This window comes from Eupeodes corollae, chromosome X (genome assembly GCF_945859685.1).
Source record: "Eupeodes corollae chromosome X, idEupCoro1.1, whole genome shotgun sequence".
In the NCBI taxonomy this organism is placed as follows: domain Eukaryota; kingdom Metazoa; phylum Arthropoda; class Insecta; order Diptera; family Syrphidae; genus Eupeodes; species Eupeodes corollae.
Window position 1 is genome coordinate 3,185,803 of NC_079150.1, and position 18,030 is coordinate 3,203,832.

The 18,030-nt window shown below is 31.0% G+C and overlaps 1 protein-coding gene across 10 annotated transcripts; it reads left to right on the forward strand.

Annotated features, from left to right (window-relative positions):
• The first annotated feature begins 4,096 nt into the window (after positions 1 to 4,096).
• On the forward strand, positions 4,097 to 15,474 carry LOC129953250 (forkhead box protein K1-like). 10 transcript variants are annotated; one of them, XM_056066226.1, is made up of 11 exons: positions 4,097 to 4,203; positions 8,861 to 8,985; positions 9,602 to 9,989; positions 10,065 to 10,611; positions 10,678 to 10,937; positions 11,002 to 11,102; positions 11,170 to 11,390; positions 11,449 to 11,633; positions 13,149 to 13,253; positions 13,319 to 13,382; positions 13,878 to 15,474. In XM_056066226.1, the coding sequence occupies exons 2-11, from the start codon at positions 8,905 to 8,907 to the stop codon at positions 14,233 to 14,235; spliced, it is 2,310 nt and encodes a 769-aa protein (XP_055922201.1). In that variant the 5' UTR covers positions 4,097 to 4,203; positions 8,861 to 8,904; the 3' UTR covers positions 14,236 to 15,474. The 10 variants fall into 10 exon arrangements, with proteins under 10 accessions (XP_055922201.1, XP_055922193.1, XP_055922203.1 ...); XM_056066218.1 differs by having other exon boundaries at positions 4,136 to 4,284; XM_056066228.1 differs by having other exon boundaries at positions 4,137 to 4,284; positions 10,068 to 10,611.
• Positions 15,475 to 18,030: the final 2,556 nt, after the last annotated feature.

The window sequence follows — 18,030 nt, forward strand, 5'->3', positions numbered from 1 at the left end:
GCTTAAAATCAGCTGTTGTTTCTGATAAAAAATTATAAACTAAAGCATCTTGCACATGAGCTACAAACTGCGAACTGTGAATTATGGATTTTCGCATGTTTTGACTTTTCTTTCACATGGTCTTTATTTCTATTCACCGACAGCGAAGAATTGAAGTACCCTTTTCTCCATATTTTACTCAGCCATGATCTTTCACCCAAAAACAAAACAAGAGTGGTATAGTTTTGAGGTTATGTTGTGCGCGAACAATTTATTCGTTGCAATGTAGATAGTATGTGGGACACGAATAGAGTTCGACAGTTCGTAGCAACCTCAGTGCAATTCGTTTCTAAAAAAATTGTTCCAAACAAAAATTTTGCGAAATGCAAATTGTATTATCCTAACATTAGTGCAAATTGGTTTCTTATAATTTAAATGTGATTTTGTTTGAAATTATTCGGCCATTCATTCATTCATTGTTCGCTCTCATGTGCAAGGCCCTTAACAAAGTGTTATTAATAGGCGTTTTTTCTTTTTATTTGGCTGAACACAATGGCGTAGCTGTTGCTTGTAGCACTGTCAAAGTTAAAAGATACGAAAATACTATACATCGACATAATGAGAAGCTGTAGCTGTAGTAAGATAATTATCTGCAGCAAAAGTTGACTCAACTTTAACTTTTGGCAGCGCTACAAGCTACATTTGAGATGACAGATGGGGGAAACCCATTACATTTTTTGACCTTTCACTTTTTTTTTGGAAATGTTCAATGCATTTGAGAATTTCTTCTGGTTTTGTAACTTTTTTATAGTATGCTATCATACAAATTCAAATAAATTTATCAAAACAGCTGTGACATGTTGAACGTGCAAACCGACATTTATAAAAGATAAACAACGAAATTGAAAAATAATGGTAGAAATAAATGAAAAATTAATTGAAATCGTTAAATACCATGCAATTTAATGGGATTAAACTCATCCTAATTAATTTTCATGATCTGCAAAGAACTGAGCTGTCAAAAAAAGATCTGTTTCTTTTTTGCTCAGAGATATCGGAGCGCTCGGTTTGTGTATCATTCTTCAGTCAGAGCTGGGCCTTTAGATTTGAATAAAACTGCCGAATAAATGGAGTTAAATGCTAAGCGTGGCTGATTTCAGGTTTGTTTCCTGAGGTAGGTTCATTTTCCAGTGTCATATATGAGTCGGAGAGGTCTGATCAAACTACGCAGGCTCAGCGCGATTGTTAAGAGAGGAATATTTCAGGTAGAAATATAGGTTTCCCAAGGAAATTATGAGGAAACTTATTACGGTTGTTAAAGAAGACCTAAATTAGGATACCAGAGGTGGACAGAAAACAGACACAATACAAACAATTAAAAAATGACGATAATTATGACATAATCATATAAACTGTTATGAATTTTTTGTTCTAGATTTAAGCTACCCCTATTATAATTTGTTGTTCTAAATGTAAGCTACTCCTCAATGTTTGACGTTTGGGACAGACAGTATTCCCTCCTTTTACACATTCTTATTCTTCTTTTAAACGAGACTAGACAAAAAAAATAAAATAAACCTAGACCAAAAGAAATATCGTTTTAATAAAACAAGAGAATTTGTAGGTGCGTTTACAAATAATCACAATTTTCTGTCAAAACCCGTATGATAACAACCCATTTTTGGTTAATTTGGCTTAAATTTCAATTTTACCAAACAGTGATCTTATCTATTGTAGCAGATTTTTCTAAGGGATTCCTGCTAAACGTCACTTTACTATTCCATGAACATTTTGATTATAACGTTGGGTCCTTAATTGAACACAGCAGAAGAATTGAGCTTCTTTTAATTCTTTAATATAACAATGTCGCAGAAGCTTTCTTATTGAAAACCCATCTTAATAATAGACATCTTAATTTGTATGTATTGAGTAAAAATGACAATAAACAAGGAGTAGCAATAGCTGTAATAAACAATATCCCTAAAAAAAGCAGAAAACAAAAACATAAATATTCTATATCAACTGATATCGATTGAATTTATATGCAACGGTACACGAAAGAGTATTTTACTGGGTTCGGTTTATATTCCTTCTTTCATCTTCGTTCTTATTAAAAGTAAACTAAATAAAATAAATCCCATAGGCGAAGCTTATAACGGCTGCGTTTTTGGAGGGGATCTTAATGAAAGAAATACTTTATGAGGAAGATAGTGTCCCCCACCTGAATGGTATCATTTAAGCGAAATGGCTTACTCAAGGTTGCCTTGTGATAGATGTGACATTGAGCTGTCCCACTTACCCAAGAACATCATAAAACCTGGATCAGTTTTAAATTACAAACAGCATAATAAAAAATATAATCCATACTCGCAACATCAAAGCTTTATCTACGTTTTCTGACCACTTAACTTCGTTTTCTTTCCAGGGCCTTACACATGAGAGCGAAAAAAGAAAAAGAAAAGAACGAATGGACGAACAATCGTGATTTTACGCATTTCAAAAGGTCAATTTCAAACAAAAACACATTTAATCATAAGAAACCAATTGACACTTATATTCCGAACTGTCAAACTCTATTGGCGTTCCACATACCATCCACACCGTAACGAATAAATTATTTGCGCTCAAGTTAGCCTCAAAATTATATCACTCTTGTTTTATTTGTTGAAAAGGTTAATTATAAATTGTCATTTCCTCGCTGTCTGCGAATAGAAATAAATCTCATGTAAAAGAAAATATGCGAACATCCATAGTTCGTAGTTCGTAGCTCATGTGCAAGATGCTTTACCGCTCAACATCAAGCTAGCTGATGCGGAAATTCAATTAAGTCAACCTTCCTTAACCAGATCTTTTATTTAAACTGACTGGAATAATTTTAGGAACTCACTAGACAAGGAATTAAATAGGATTAAGATAACGGATGTGACATTCATGATGTCAAATTCGGAAATAGACACAAGCATTAAGTTTTCAACCTTTCTCTTCTGTCGGTGGTAGAATCCAATTCAATCAAAGTAACACCTTCTTTCAAAAAGTATGCTGCATTACCTAAAAACATTAAAATTCTCTTTTCACATAAACACAAGTAGCAAAAAAGGGTCAAACAAAATTTACCATAACAATTACAACAGAACCAATGATGAATATAGAAAATTGTCAAACAGAATCTCACTTCTTAGACAAATTATTGAGGAAAAAGTGACCAATTGGATTAATAATCAACTAGCGAAAAGGCTCTCCAATATTAAAGCAGTTCCAAAGATATAAATAGACTTATAAAATAATTTTGAATGGCAATTCTTGAAAGGTTTATTTGCAATAAAATGGATAGTCATTTAGATAATACTTTTGAATTCATATCGGAATACAAGTTTTGTATTAAAAATTAACATTCTTCAACCCATGCATTCGTGAAAGTTTGTAATGATATCACTAACTAAGATGCTAGAATTTGGTTTCCCGATTGATATATTACAAATTTTACTAAGCTACCTTTCGAATAGATTCTTCTATATCATGATACAAAACATAAAATCGGATATGGTCAACATAGGTCGAGGTGTCCCACAGGGCTCAGTCTTGGGCCGGAGGCTCGATAATATCTTCATGTATGACTTCCTATCCTACACATGGTGGATTTCAATTGCAAAACTGAAGAAAAGTGGAGCAAGAAAGATATGCACAGAAAAATAAATATGCGGAAGAGCAATTTCAAGAAAATAATCACATCCGTTATCAGACGTGTGTTTTCATAGAAAAGAGTGACAATTTACTATAAGATTGTGGAAAATAAAGTTAGGCTACTATAAACTGCAGGCAATTTAATTGTTTCTTGGGTACGTCTTGACATAACGCAATGGTATTTAACTGAGATCAACCTTAATTGGACACCTAAATTTAAAAACCCGTCGAAACGCTACATTTAATAAGTCTAAAACATGCCCATGATTGAGCAAAAATAATCTTTGGTTTTATTCCAGCACAAAAATTAACTTTAACGTGTGCGACGTGCATATGCCGCCTTAAATGTTGCAAGACACATGTCATGTTGTACCCCTTTGCACAGCTATTTTTATTGTCTGAACATGATGCCTGTCAAGCATATCGCCCATGATGGCAAAGGGACTGTCTCATAACATGCCTTATCTTTATCTCTTTCACAATTTCTATGATCTGCAAAATATCAACGAGAAAAGAACAAAATGTCGGAGTAGTATTTCGCATGTAAAGTAAAAAGTCTAGAGTTGAATTTTTCTCGCAACTCTTGTTTGTTTATTGCTTTTTTATTACATATATATTCCTAAAGTAAGAACAAAATATATAGCATTGTAGTGAATTTTTAAAATTCTTCATAAATTATTATCATTTATTCGCGAGCTTTTCTGTTCTCAACAAATAAATAATTTCCAACTTGTAGATTTATATATCTACAGTGAAGAAACAAAAAGCTGAAACTAATTGGAAGTGTGTACGTCAAAAATATTGTTTGTGCCGCAAGAGAAAAACAAAAATCAAGAATAAATTTAAAAATCAATTTTTATAATTCCTTATTAATCTTCTGAAGATTACGGTGTTCTGTGTGTAGTGTCTTAAGTTTTTCTATTATGTCTTTTTAATATTCCACTGTCTTCTCACATTTTCCTGCTATTTTTTTATTTTTTATTTTGTTAAATGTTAAATGTTCGTTCAACTTCAACATGCTGCTGGTTGCTAATTTCTAGCTGGTGGTGTTTATTTACTTTTTTGTTGCTATGTACTTATATACTCTTATATTTTTGGAACTCATAAAAAACTAAATTATTTCATGAAATATATTATTTATATTTTCATAATAATAATAATAACTTTTCTTATGTTTGCATTTGGATTTTATACATTAAATTAATCCCATATTTACCAACCTACCTACCTACCCAACGAAAAGAATCAACTTGTTATTAAATACAAAAAAAAAATCAAGAAGAAAAAGAAGCTCGAAAAGCTAATTATCTCATCTTGTCACTCTTGCATGAATGTTGTGTCTTTTGTAGCACGTTGCCCCAAAAAGTTAAGAAAAAGTTTATTTTTCGGTTTTGATTCTGCAAAACAATAATTAATTGAACAAGTGAAACATTAAACAAAAAATATGAAGAATACGGGAACGTTAAATTGACCTACACAAAAGTGGCAGCAATTCGCAGGTATTTCGTTGACTGAAAAATTCCTCCATTAAGTTTTCTTGTTAAAAATAAATTAAATAGTAGAATAAATACTGTATTACTGGAATAGGAATTTCATACGCAAACAATGTGTTTATATATACAATTACTGTTAACCCTACCTGCTTACTGCGGCGATCGTAATTAGAGAAAAAAGTCAGTTTCATAGAAAGGAAAGTGAAAAAAAATTATTTTCCTGTTACATCGAAGTCGAAGTGGGAGCTTTGCGTTGCGCTCTTTATTTTCGTGCGTATTTTTTTCCTTCTTATTACTTTCGTCATTGTTGTACATAATATTATCGCATTCCCCAAAACGGAACTTAAAATCCATTTCAACACACCAATATTTTTGACAAAATTCGCGTGTTTTTGTTTAAACTTGTATTTATTTATTTTTATTTATAAAATAGGTATACGAAAAAAAAAACAAACAAACACGAGTTTTTGTATTTTGGATAAACTGAGTGAATTAAAGGTTGTATTGTTGTTGTGTTATTGTAAATATTTAATATTTTGTCTAACCATTCACACAAAAGCAATGGACTCTAAACTACCTACATATCTGCCTATTAGCGAATTAAACATAACACAAAACTAAAGTACTACCTTATAAATTGAGTAAATTGCAGGTAATCAACATATTTTAGCTCCAGCTTCTCGTGTTTTTCGTACTTTTCGACAAAAAGAAATGTGCATGATAAATATATTTTTTAAGAAACTTACATTGAAAATATTTCAAAATGTGTAGTTTTATTTGTGTGTTCCCTCTTCTTTTTTTTATTATGATTCTTTTTATATCGAAAGCGGTGTGGAATCAGAATTTAAAAATCATAACCTCTCTTCATTGACAACTTTACTCTCAACCTGTGGGGTTCCATGTTTGCCGGAATTATCTTGGGATGTTTATTGATGGTGTGCATAAAGTTTTTTTTTCAACTTTACAAGCCGATTCTTAAGCTATCAAAAATTGAAATTCAAAACCAACTTGTTACATACCCTAACAGATTTTAATAAATATCGCGTAAATTAAGTGTTTGTAAAAACGACGGTATGTACGATTTAGGTAAAGAAATAAAAAAAAAATGTTGATAGCTTTTTTTTTTAGAACTATAACCTAGTGAACCTAGAACTTAGCCTATGTCCAATTTGATATTTAAAATGGAATCAAACATAGGTACTAAACTCTGCTATAAGTATCGCAAAACTTATTGTCAAGAGTATGGACATTAAAAATGTACATACCTATTTACTCTCCATGGTTTGCTGAAGACATACTATATTAAATTCTTAAAGTAAAGTAAAAGCAAAATATATACGATGGTTCTTTACCTTTGAAGAAATAATGAAAATTATTTATGAAAGAAAACAAAATTTAATATTTAACAGTTAATCCCAAAAAGACGTTCCTCTAGGTTAAGATCAAAGAATTAACTGTCTGCTTCGCATGTTTAGTATAAAATTAAAAGTTATTTTGTCTTTTATTTGATATATATTTTTCCTTTAGAAATAAACGAAAATAACGTAAATATTACAAAAAGGTTAGATATCTTCGATTTTAAAAGTGATTGTTTTGAGAACAAACTTCTGCTGGTTTACTGATAGATTATTCGACTTGATTCAATTGATCAACTTTTGTAAATCACTGGAAGATGAAAATTGATTTTTTCTTACTTTATTTGCTGATCATTTGAAGTCCTGTTCTATGTTGTCAACTGTTTGGCAATTATTCAAAATGTTTGTACTAGTGTAAGCTTAATATCTATCCTTCTTTATATAATACTTGAAGTCTTGAAATCATGTAGTTTTTCTTCTAAAAAGACTGACAAACTAATCATTAAACTATAAAACATCTGTTTTATTTAAAACAAATCGGTTATTTTATTAGCAACTGATACAATTTAAAATAAAAAATTTCAGAACTGAACAGTAAAATCAATTTTGTTAAAAACAATGAACTTTTAATAGTTTGGGTTTTTAGTTCTCGGTTCTCAAGAATAATCAAACATTTAAACTAACTTTCATAGACATCTCTTTTTTAAATGAAATCCTTAGATTAAACATTTTGGAATAGAATACTACGTTTTTTTGTTTAATAGGCATTGGTTCCAAGCGTTATTTCATAAACCTTATCAGATAGCCATAACCACACGTATTTAATTATTTTTCGTGCGATGAATAGAGTAGCCATAAGAAAAGTTCTTTTGATTTAACCCAGTGTATAAAAACGCTGTAAGTTTGGATTTTGGTATTGTCTTGTTCGATACTCCAAGGTAGTGTGTCGAAAATGTCGTTCAGCTTTGAAAATGACTTGTAGTTGTTTCCGTTTGTTGATGTTGATAAAATCTTTATCTTTAATTTTGCTCCCATAGTAGATAATAACTCCCACACTAAGACATCCGTCTGTGATGTTTTGTCAAAATTAGACCCTACGTTCTCAGATCAGGCAAATAAGAGTTGCAAAAATCGGGTTAGCGTTACTATTTGATGCTTGTTGTGTATTTGTCTAAACAGGCTTCTCTTTTAATTAAAGGTGTAACTTTTTTTTTGTTAAACGAACTGATGACGTGATACTCCACGTAAAATTTTCGACAAGAAGTTTAATCAACTGTTTTTCTCGTCATGTTTTTGACTTGGATTGTTCCCATGTTTTGGTAGACCCTCAAGATAATCTTCTTACTTCTGTTCGGTCTAACTTACTTGAATCTTTGAAACCACCAATTTTTCATTTTCTGTCGCTATTACCGCCTTTCCAGATCGCATTTGAATTTGAAGTTAAAACAAGATCAAAAGTTTTTATTTAACATATTACAAAATATTCGCAATAACCTCATTAGATTGACGACCAATAAGCTTTTAACATTTTAATTTATAAAAAATTGTATTTGTACTAACGCAACTTAATTTGTTGTTTATGTTTTTGGTGCATAATTCTTTAAGTTGGAATGTTTTTTAATATGTTTTTAATACTAGTTTACTTACAATAATAAAAGTTAACAAATTTTGTATAGCTATAAAAAAATAAGCCACATTACCTGTCGTTTTTTTGTCTGATCAAATCTAAAGCAATCAAACATTATTTGATGAAGTTTTTTTTGGATGCATTATGATTTAAATTAACTATTTTATATTTCAAAAATTGCTTTTTTCCCCGATCTTTTTAACCATAGATTATATTGTATACTCATGTTAGGGAGATTTTCCGTTTTGTATGATTTGTGAGCGTTATTAGATTTTCTCGGTATATATAATATTGATAGAGGTATCGGTATAATATTGATAGAGGTCGAGCATCATGCAAGCAATCCCTTGGTTCATCCAAATACACAAAATAATTTGATTTAATTTTTTATTTTAAGATGAGATTATAAAAAGAAACCATACAAACTTTTCTAAGAGCAACTTTGACATGCTAATTAATTGCAAAAATTTCTTCAAGTCTAGCTTCAGTTAAACAAATAAAGTCAAATTACCATAAAAACAAATAATTATCAAGCAATACAGCGTGGTGAACTAACATAGTCGGTAGAATATTTTATTTTTTTCTTAATTGTGTCTTTATAATCCATTTTTATATTCTGTTCTTTTTCTGTGTTTTTCTTCTTTTTTTTTTATTTGTGCATACCTCGTATTTGAATATACAAAGTCTTATTTTTAACTTTTTTTTATAAATGTTATCCATTTTAGAAATAAAAACAAAATCAATTAAAAAAACTAAAAGATTTTTATGAATGATGACGGATAATAATACTTATCAAACACAACAACATCCAGATAGATCACCAGAAAGCTCTGCTATTATTTCTCAATCGGTGAGTTTCTTGATTTTTAAAACAATTTTATCAATAATATAAGAATATTATGTCTCATAAACCAGACTGTTTTTTCCAAAAGCTTATGATTTTTTGAATTTGATTAAAATCTTTAACCGTTAAGTGACTTGGTCACATACAAATTGAGTGATGAAACACTTGCGAATTTGTCCTCTTTCTCAAAAGCTATTTTAAATAAAAACATAGAAGAAATATTGACAATTTTAAATTATATTTCAAGATTCTGGTACATAAACTATTGTTGAAAAGTGAAATTCACATTGCTATTGTAATAGCTACTTAACTAACAATGATTATATTGAAATACACAAAATAATTGAGTTGATTTTTAAAGCAAATCATGTAAGCAGACTTCATAATCTTTTGGTATTTATAGTCTGGTTTCAATAACAACAAATAGTCAATATTTGTTTTATTATTTGACCAATACAAACGGTAGTGTACAAAAATGAAATAAGTGCAATTCTTGTTAAATTTGAAGTCAAGTTCGTTAAGTAATAAAAACACTCAACTTGAAATGCACGCTTTTTGTGCACTAAACATTTGTAATTAGTTAATTAATTTTGGTTGAGTAAAATATATTTTTTTTCCCAAGCCACATCATGTTGTAATCAAACAAGAACAATTAATTCTTGATTACATTGAAGAAAGTCCTCCACCTCCTCCACCAAATTCATCAATTAATCGCAAGCAAAACTTTTCGAATACATCAAAATCAACAAATATTGATCAACAACAGAAGCAAGATGTTCTCAACTCTCCAAATGAGCATCAGCAACATAGCTATTCTAATAGCTTATATCAGGAAAGAGTTACGACATCGGAAGTTTCTTCTCCGGAAATAAGAGGTGGAGAAGCAGGTATCGGAGGAGGTGGGGGAGGGAATGGAAGAGGTGGAGGTATTATTTGTAGAGATAGTGGTTTTAACGATCACGATGACGAAAAGGATAGGAATTCACCTGGAATAACTCAATCGAATTCTGGTATAGAAACATATTTAAAAAATAACACAAATAGTAATAACTCCAGAATTTCTTCATCATTTCTATCCCCGCTAGCAGCTCATTCTTATTCTCGTTTATCAGTTCCATTGCAACAACAACAACAGCAACAACAACCGCAACAGCAACAACAGCAACAACAACAGCAAAGTAGCAGAAATCGTGTTTCTCCTACAAATTGGCATCAACCTCAAAATCAACTTGACTACATTCAACAACAACAACATAGTCAGCAGCAAATTTATACTGATGAAATTGTACCATCGTCTGCTGCTGAACAACAGCAACAACAATCTCACAGCCACACCCACAACCAGCTTCAGAACGCTTCGGTGCCACCGCCAAAAAATGCTTACGGAGTCTTAAAGCATGAAAATGACATACTTTACATAACAGAAAATTGTATTGAAATTGGACGAAATTCATCGACTTCGCACGTACACTTTCATGTTGCTCGAAACAGTTTTGTATCAAGAAAACACTTTCAAGTACTATATGACGCCGATACATGTGACTTTTATGTTGCGTGTTTAAGTAAAAATGGTGTATTTGTTGACGATCTCTTTCAACGGAGATATGCAGAACCAATGAAATTACCAAAAAGGTAAACCAACATAAATTCACGTAAACTTAAAAACCATAAGTTATATTGTTGTTTTTTTTTTTTAAGCTGTTCCTTTCGGTTTCCGAGCACAGAAATTCGAATTTTATTTGAAAGTTTTGTGGATTCGACAACATCATCGTTGCATAACAATGTAATAGCATCTACAAACAATGTTCCCGCCAGTAATAACTTGTCAAAAATGCACTATTTTTCCGACCGAAGAAATTTGAATGCAACATCCATGGAAAAATCAAATGTAATATATTCACCCCTCAAAATTTCCATTCCCAAAACGGAACAGAAAAGCCCATATCCATCGCCTACTGGTAAGCAAACAAAAATAAACAAGAAAAAGAAAAGAATTAAAAATTAAAAATGTTGTTGTTTAAGGTACTATAAGTGCTGCAAACAGCTGCCCAACAAGTCCTCGCCAGGGTTTTCAAGACTATCAAAGTTACAATAGCTATAACAATAACAACAATCTTCAGGGTGTAAGTTTTAATTTAAAAAAAAAAAAAAAAATTGAAATATATGTATATTTTTTAAATCTTATCACAGCAAGATATGTTTCAAACTCCTTCAACTTCAAACTATAATGACCATGAAAAACCACCATACAGCTATGCACAATTAATAGTGCAGTCGATATCAGCAGCTTCTGATAAACAATTAACGCTGTCTGGAATTTATTCGTTTATATCAAAAAATTATCCATATTATCGGAAAGAAGCAAATAAAGGCTGGCAAAATTCAATTCGTCATAATCTCAGTTTGAACAGGTACTCATCCATATAAATATTTTATATATGCTGTATTCATTAATATTTTCTTTCTTAGATATTTTATTAAAGTTGCACGATCTCAAGATGAACCAGGTAAAGGAAGTTTTTGGCGTATAGATCCAACTAGTGAAGCTAAGCTTATAGATCAAAGCTATAAAAAGCGTCGACAACGAGGAAGTCAATGTTTTCGGCCATCATACGGTATGCCCCGATCAGCTCCAGTATCTCCGAGCCACATTGGTAAGTTTTTTTACATATGATTAAACAAATATTTTACGCTCGATAATCAAATAAATTTAAATGCGATTTAGGACGTCTAGTGAAGAGAATCAAAACTAAATATCATTTTAAATTTACATGGATTCTTATATCTTCTAGCTAGATAAAAAAAAACTCATACAAACATAAATTAGAGATCTATTTAACTTTATTTAATTTGTATTTATTTTTTTATTTATAGGAAAATTAAAAAAAAAAACGAATTTCAATTTTGTTTGTTAGTTTACTTAAATACTTCGTAGGTCTTCAAAATTAAAATTTAGCAGACTAAAACTAATTATTCTAGCTCAAAAAACTACTAAAACAGAACAACCACGGCAGCGAATCTAACTGTTTAGAATTTTTGTGTTCGATTTGTAGATTATATTTGGATTTATCCTGTATAATACAGATAGATTTATAGATCTATCATGTATAAAGCCCTTTAAGCGTGCACTTTAAAAATATTCTACTATATAGAAAATAACCTTCACCCTGGGATCAAGCCTACTGCTGAAAAACAGCTGTTTCGTCAGCCCGAAAAGTTCTGGGCCTTGTCAGAGCAGCAATTATTTGATACCGATACCTTTAGTTCGTTCGTTCGTAAGTCACTGCTCGTGAAGATGAACGATGATCATCTTGCGCTAATCAAGAATTGTCCCGACTCCTGGACGTTTACTTTCCGTTTCCAATCGTCGCAAATTCCTGAATTTTGTCGGGAAGAGAATTCTAATAAATTCATTCTTTCATGCCGTTATGTAAGAAACTAGGTCATCGGCGTGCGTAACTGCCTTATTAGACTACATATTAGATCGCTGCACTGGTGTAAATTCTGAAGAGAACCTGTTGAAAACCATTTTTAATTTCGAAAGTTGAGGTGACAGTTACAAGAAACTTTATAATGTTAAGCATATTGTAAAGCACGTTACGACAACGGTTTGCTTATGCCAAACCCCCTCAGTTTTAGATAAAGACTCTCTAACTATACGATGTCTAAAGCTTTTTTCAACCATATTCCATTGAACATCAGAAACGAGCTTAAACACATGAATTGTGTCATATCCCGCCCTGAACCCGAACTGTTTATCCAAAATTATGGCCACTTAGTCAGAGCCTTATTTATAATCTACTGATGCTACAAAGAAGACTTATCGACCGAAGATTTGAAATGCTTGTGCTTTGCTTTCCCTTTTCCTTCCAATGCACTGGTTAATATGCCCTTGGTTTCCATAATGGGTTGGGAACTGATGCTTTATCAGTGACTAGACCTTTGCAAAGAATCAAAAGATTTAGTTGAGGAATATTGTGAATGTAAATTTTTCCTTCCACTCTCTTAACAGTTTCTGAATATTATATTTCAGTTCCAAAAGTGATGATGCAATCTAATGGTAGTACTATCCCGTTTTGTTAAACTTCAAACAATTCCTTATCAAAACTAAATTAATACATTTTTGTTTTATTATTGAAAATAAAGTATTTTGTCTTCTTTATTTTTAGATAATTCTCGTGAAAGTTCACCTTTACACGATATAGTTCTACAATCGGCACCTGGATCCCCCGGAATGTCTTATCAAGGACATTTGGAAAACCATTCAGCTGAAGGTTAAATTTAATGAGTTCAATTTTATGCGATGAATTATTAATGCAATATTTTTATTTATTTAAAGACTTAATGTACAACTCACAAAGTGTTATGCAACCATCGTCCTACGGTACTCATAGTCAATACAAGTAAGTAAATATTTTTATTTAAAAGCTTGCTTTTAGCAATTAGATCGTAGCCATTATTTATTCGTTAAAAAAATGTGCCAATAATGCACATCATATGGAAAGTTCTATGCGAATTTGAAGGCCCATTGTTGTCATCAAGAACAAAATAAGATTCGGAAATACATTGAATACGAATTTTATTTTAAACTTTAAACAGGCATTTAATTTTATTTTAAATTTCTGGGGCCTTTTTCTAACTTTCGAATTTAAAGTGCCTATTATAATTTGGATGATTTAGGTTAAAGGTAGATTTAAGTGACACATAGAATACAAACATGTATATATGTGGTTCATAGAGCATTTATTTTTAGTTATTTTATTGCGTTATTCATGCCAGGATGTTCTTTTCTGAACATTTATTTTTGCTCGCTATATTTTGGTGACGAAAAATTAAATTACTCTTTAATTCTAATTGCTATCAAATTAATACAAAAATTCTATTTTTCATCCCAATAGCAAAAGTCCATACCACATATCTTCCCATAATAACTCAAGCGGACAACAACAATCGATAATTGTCTCAACACCATCTGGACAAACAACTAGTAACGGTGGTGGATCTGGCAGTAATATAAATGGTAGTGGTGGCGGAGGCGGAGGAAGTGGAAACTTGGTTGCTATTAAACGGAATCACTCAGCAACTGTTACATCTGCGCAATCACTAAATGCATCAAGTGGAAATACACCATCTCATCATCTTCAAGATGCCTATGACGATGTTCATGACTATAATAGTGGAACTGGTGGCTTAGATAGCGGTGATGAATATGAAACGACGATGAAAAGGCCAAAATATTCTACTGAAATGAACTAGTAGTAATATGTTTATTGTTCATCATTAAACAACAAGAAAAATCAAATGAGATAATAGAACCAAGATTTGTATATATATATTAGGCTTAGTAAAAAAATAGCAACTCTTTCTTCGCCCGACAGTGACGAATTGATTAATTGGCATCTTAAGAGTAAACAATCAAGATTTAGCCTTAATGTTATTACAAAAGGCCCAAAACCTATATATTTGCAATTTTTTCCCAAATGAAACTGCATGGGACAAGTTTGCTTAAAACTTTGGAGTTTAATATTACACAATTTAAGAACTATTTAACTAATGAGAAATTCGTTGGCTTTTTTTTAAGTAAATGATTGCTTTACAAAAAGGTCGTATCGAAAAAAGTAACCGTTTAGAAGCTAATCGGTGCTAAAATGCTCCACTGCGTAAGCGACAAAAAAAAAATACCCGTTTACCGTACCGTACCTGGTGCTCAAATTTACATTTATATATAGTTTATATCGATTTTAAGTTAAAAAAAATTTGTATTTTACTTTAAGTCTAAAACTATTTTTATTATTGTAACAATTTATTTGTATTGAAATATTGAAACAATTACATATTAAAAGAATTTCTCCTAGGTTGAACGGTTAGTGACTTATAAAATCCCAAAGTCTTAAACGATTACTTTTTTTTATTTCGTAATTAATTCCCTGATACTAAAGCCTAACGTATGCAGAAGTTTTTCTTAAGTTGTCAAACAATCAATTTTTAACTTTGGGACACAAAAACTTGTTGAATTTTTTCGAATGACCCTAATATATATACATGTAATGTATGAACTATTTTATTAATATATGCATGAAGTATATGTGTGTATATATAGTAAGATAACCATACTAAGTATATAGGAAAAAGAATAATAAGAGAATATTTATACATAAATATTAACAAAGCACATAGTAGCGCGGCAATACTTTACATAATAATTAGTATTGTAAATGCCTCCCAAGATAACCAAATGACAAAAAAAAATCGATTTATAAATGAAAATCATCTGACCGAATTTATACACAAAAAAGGTTAAATTATCTTGTTTTAATTTATTCAGAAAAATTCCATATTATTGTTTTGGGAAAGCAATGTTAAAAGTTTACAATAAAAAAATAAAAGATTAAAAAAACAGTGAATGTACTAAAAAAGTGTTGCGAAAATAAAAAAAATCGGCTACATAAATTTATGTCCAATAAAAATGAAATTTTATCGTTCGTGAAATTAAGACTTCCATTTTTATTTTTATTAAAAAAAACACACTATTTCTATTGGTTACTTAAAATGTTATCCCCTAATGGTTTGTAGAATAGGCCGAAAATCGGGAGGAGTAAATTAAAAGGACTATTTAAAACACAAGTCTTAGTTTCAACGGCCCGCATTTCTATTAAGTGGAGTTTAAGATTTTAATGAAATTTTAGGTACATATAAAACTTGGCATAAAAACTACTACAGTGGAAGAGTCCTGTTGAAAAAATCAAATATCCTAAAATTTATAGGAATGCTTCAGTCAGCAAATATCAATTATTTCTTCGTTTATGATCAGTTTCAAAATATACTGTGTAAAATCAAGAATTTAAGAGAAGGGCTTAGTTGTGTGTTTTTTTGTTTTTATTTTTCCATTATGAAACTAGGTTTGGTTGTTATAAATTATAATTAGAAGGATTTTCCCTGTGTATGTGAAAAATACTAAAACTTGATAAATATATTGCGATTTAAATCCACCCCAAATTCAAGCATTACACCACAGGCAAGCTCAAAATAAAATTTATACACGAATTGGACAAACTCAGCCATGGTTAAAAAACAATTACAAATAAAAAAATAAATCTTAAGTATTTTGTTATTTTGTCACTTAATTCTTGACTTTTAATTTATTGTAACTTATATTTATTTCTAAGGGTATTTACATCTTTTTTTAATTATAATTTGCTTCATTTCAGGCTCGTCGACTTACGGTTTACGTTTTCTTTCGCTTCACAAGCTGATTTAAAATGATATCCTCCATTAAAATAAGCATGAAGTTGCAATGCTTATGCTTCTTATGGCAGCATCCATTGTCTATGTGGCTGTTACGAAAATATTGAGTATGCTCAAATAGAATATTCAAAAGTACAATCACTTTTTTCATTAAAATTATAATTATAATTATTTATACTTAACATTCACAAAACCTATTTTAAAAGTAGAATCGCAATTTAGCAGCGTATAGGCTGTTTATATGCCCCTCACATGAATTCATGTACAAGAGAAATGAATACAGAGATTTTTTCTTTAGCTGCACTACACGAATGTGTAATGCTTTATTTGGCTAAATATTTCACACACTGCAATGTGTGCAACTTAGAGAACCTATTTTGATCTACAAAACGGACTGGTACCCTTCTTACCTGCAATGCTTTCAAAACGAATTTGAGAAAATTCCTCTTAATTTGTATCGTCTGCTTTGTGTTCTTAATTAAATCTTATCCTACATTCCTACTTAAATTTTGGTGAAGATTTTTCTAAGTTGTTTCAATTTTTAAGTTTTAGTGCTATAAAAAGCGAAAATACAAGTCTACCAAATTTTCCGTCAAAGAGAATATCTAATTTTTGTGGCTATTACTTTTCCCTTTTCCAAATTCACAATGGAGCCTTTTGTATTTTGACAAAAGTGGAGAGGAAGAAAGATTTGTTTGAATCAAGGAATTTAATTTGAAAAGTAATTTTTGTAGACTATATGATGTAAAATTATTGTGTTTTTTCTCTATAAAAGGCGGTTGGAATGTTTGATTGTTCATGAGGACCAATGTCCCAAAGTATTCATATAAATATTGATGGTTATAATACGTTTTTGTTGGAAATGGATTTACCTGTTACCCAGTCTTGAGGATAAAGTCATGTTTACATAAAAAGGACGATAACTATTTTTGGGCACTTCCATCACCTCAACTTTGTTTTCATCATAAAGATCATAAACGTACCTTTAAAAAATTACTCGTCTATCTAAGATATTATAAATAATGTTTCGAAACGTTTAATAAAAGTAAATATTTGGATCTGTTCAATTCTGAAAACCACAAAGTAAATGCTTGTGTATCGAAGCGATCTGCTTTTATCTCCGACACTATTTTTCATTTTTATTAATGAGCTCCTGTCTGAAAACTTCTAACCCTGCTTAGGCGTATTATATATACATATATGTACATATATTCCTTTCTAAATTCAAACTCTATTTGTTTGGTATGCATCTATAACGGAAATGGATTATAAGATCATTTAATTCTTAACTTGAACATTTTCAAAAGTGAGGAATAACAAATTGAGTAGAATTTATTGCGCCGTAAACTTACAAGGATCACATACTTGACGCCAAAAATGACATAAGATGTTTGGGTTTCCTGAGGCGATGCAAGAACTTTTTCACCCCTTCGACCTGGCTGTTATCGAAGCTTCTGTATATTTCCCATTTCTGGGCTGTTGATCTTACTTAAGTTTCTTGGACAGTTTTGATCCGAAGAGTATTTAAGTTGGTTGGTGAAAATACTTATTTATACTTAAGGTGGCGCTAGAGTCCTTTGCGAATAAAGGCCTCACCCAACAAACTTCCGCATCTATGTAGCTCAGCTAGAGCTAGATGGCTCCAGTTTCGTGCTCCAAGTTGGATGAGGTCACTTTCGAATTGCGCGCGCCACCTGATTCACGGTCTTTCTTTACTGCGCTATCCTGTGGGTGTGGATTCGAAGACTTTCCGGGTTGGAGCATTGGTTTCGATGCGCCTTACGTGACCCAGCCATCTTAGTCGTT

Excerpts from the sequence above, each read along its gene's own strand:
- LOC129953250 (XM_056066226.1), top strand. The coding sequence starts at position 8,905 with ATGATGACGGATAATAATACTTATCAAACACAACAACATCCAGATAGA. Across the intron at positions 11,103-11,169 it reads ATAACAACAATCTTCAGGGT|CAAGATATGTTTCAAACTCC; the intron begins GTAAGTTTTAAT and ends ATCTTATCACAG. Across the intron at positions 11,634-13,148 it reads AGTATCTCCGAGCCACATTG|ATAATTCTCGTGAAAGTTCA; the intron begins GTAAGTTTTTTT and ends CTTTATTTTTAG.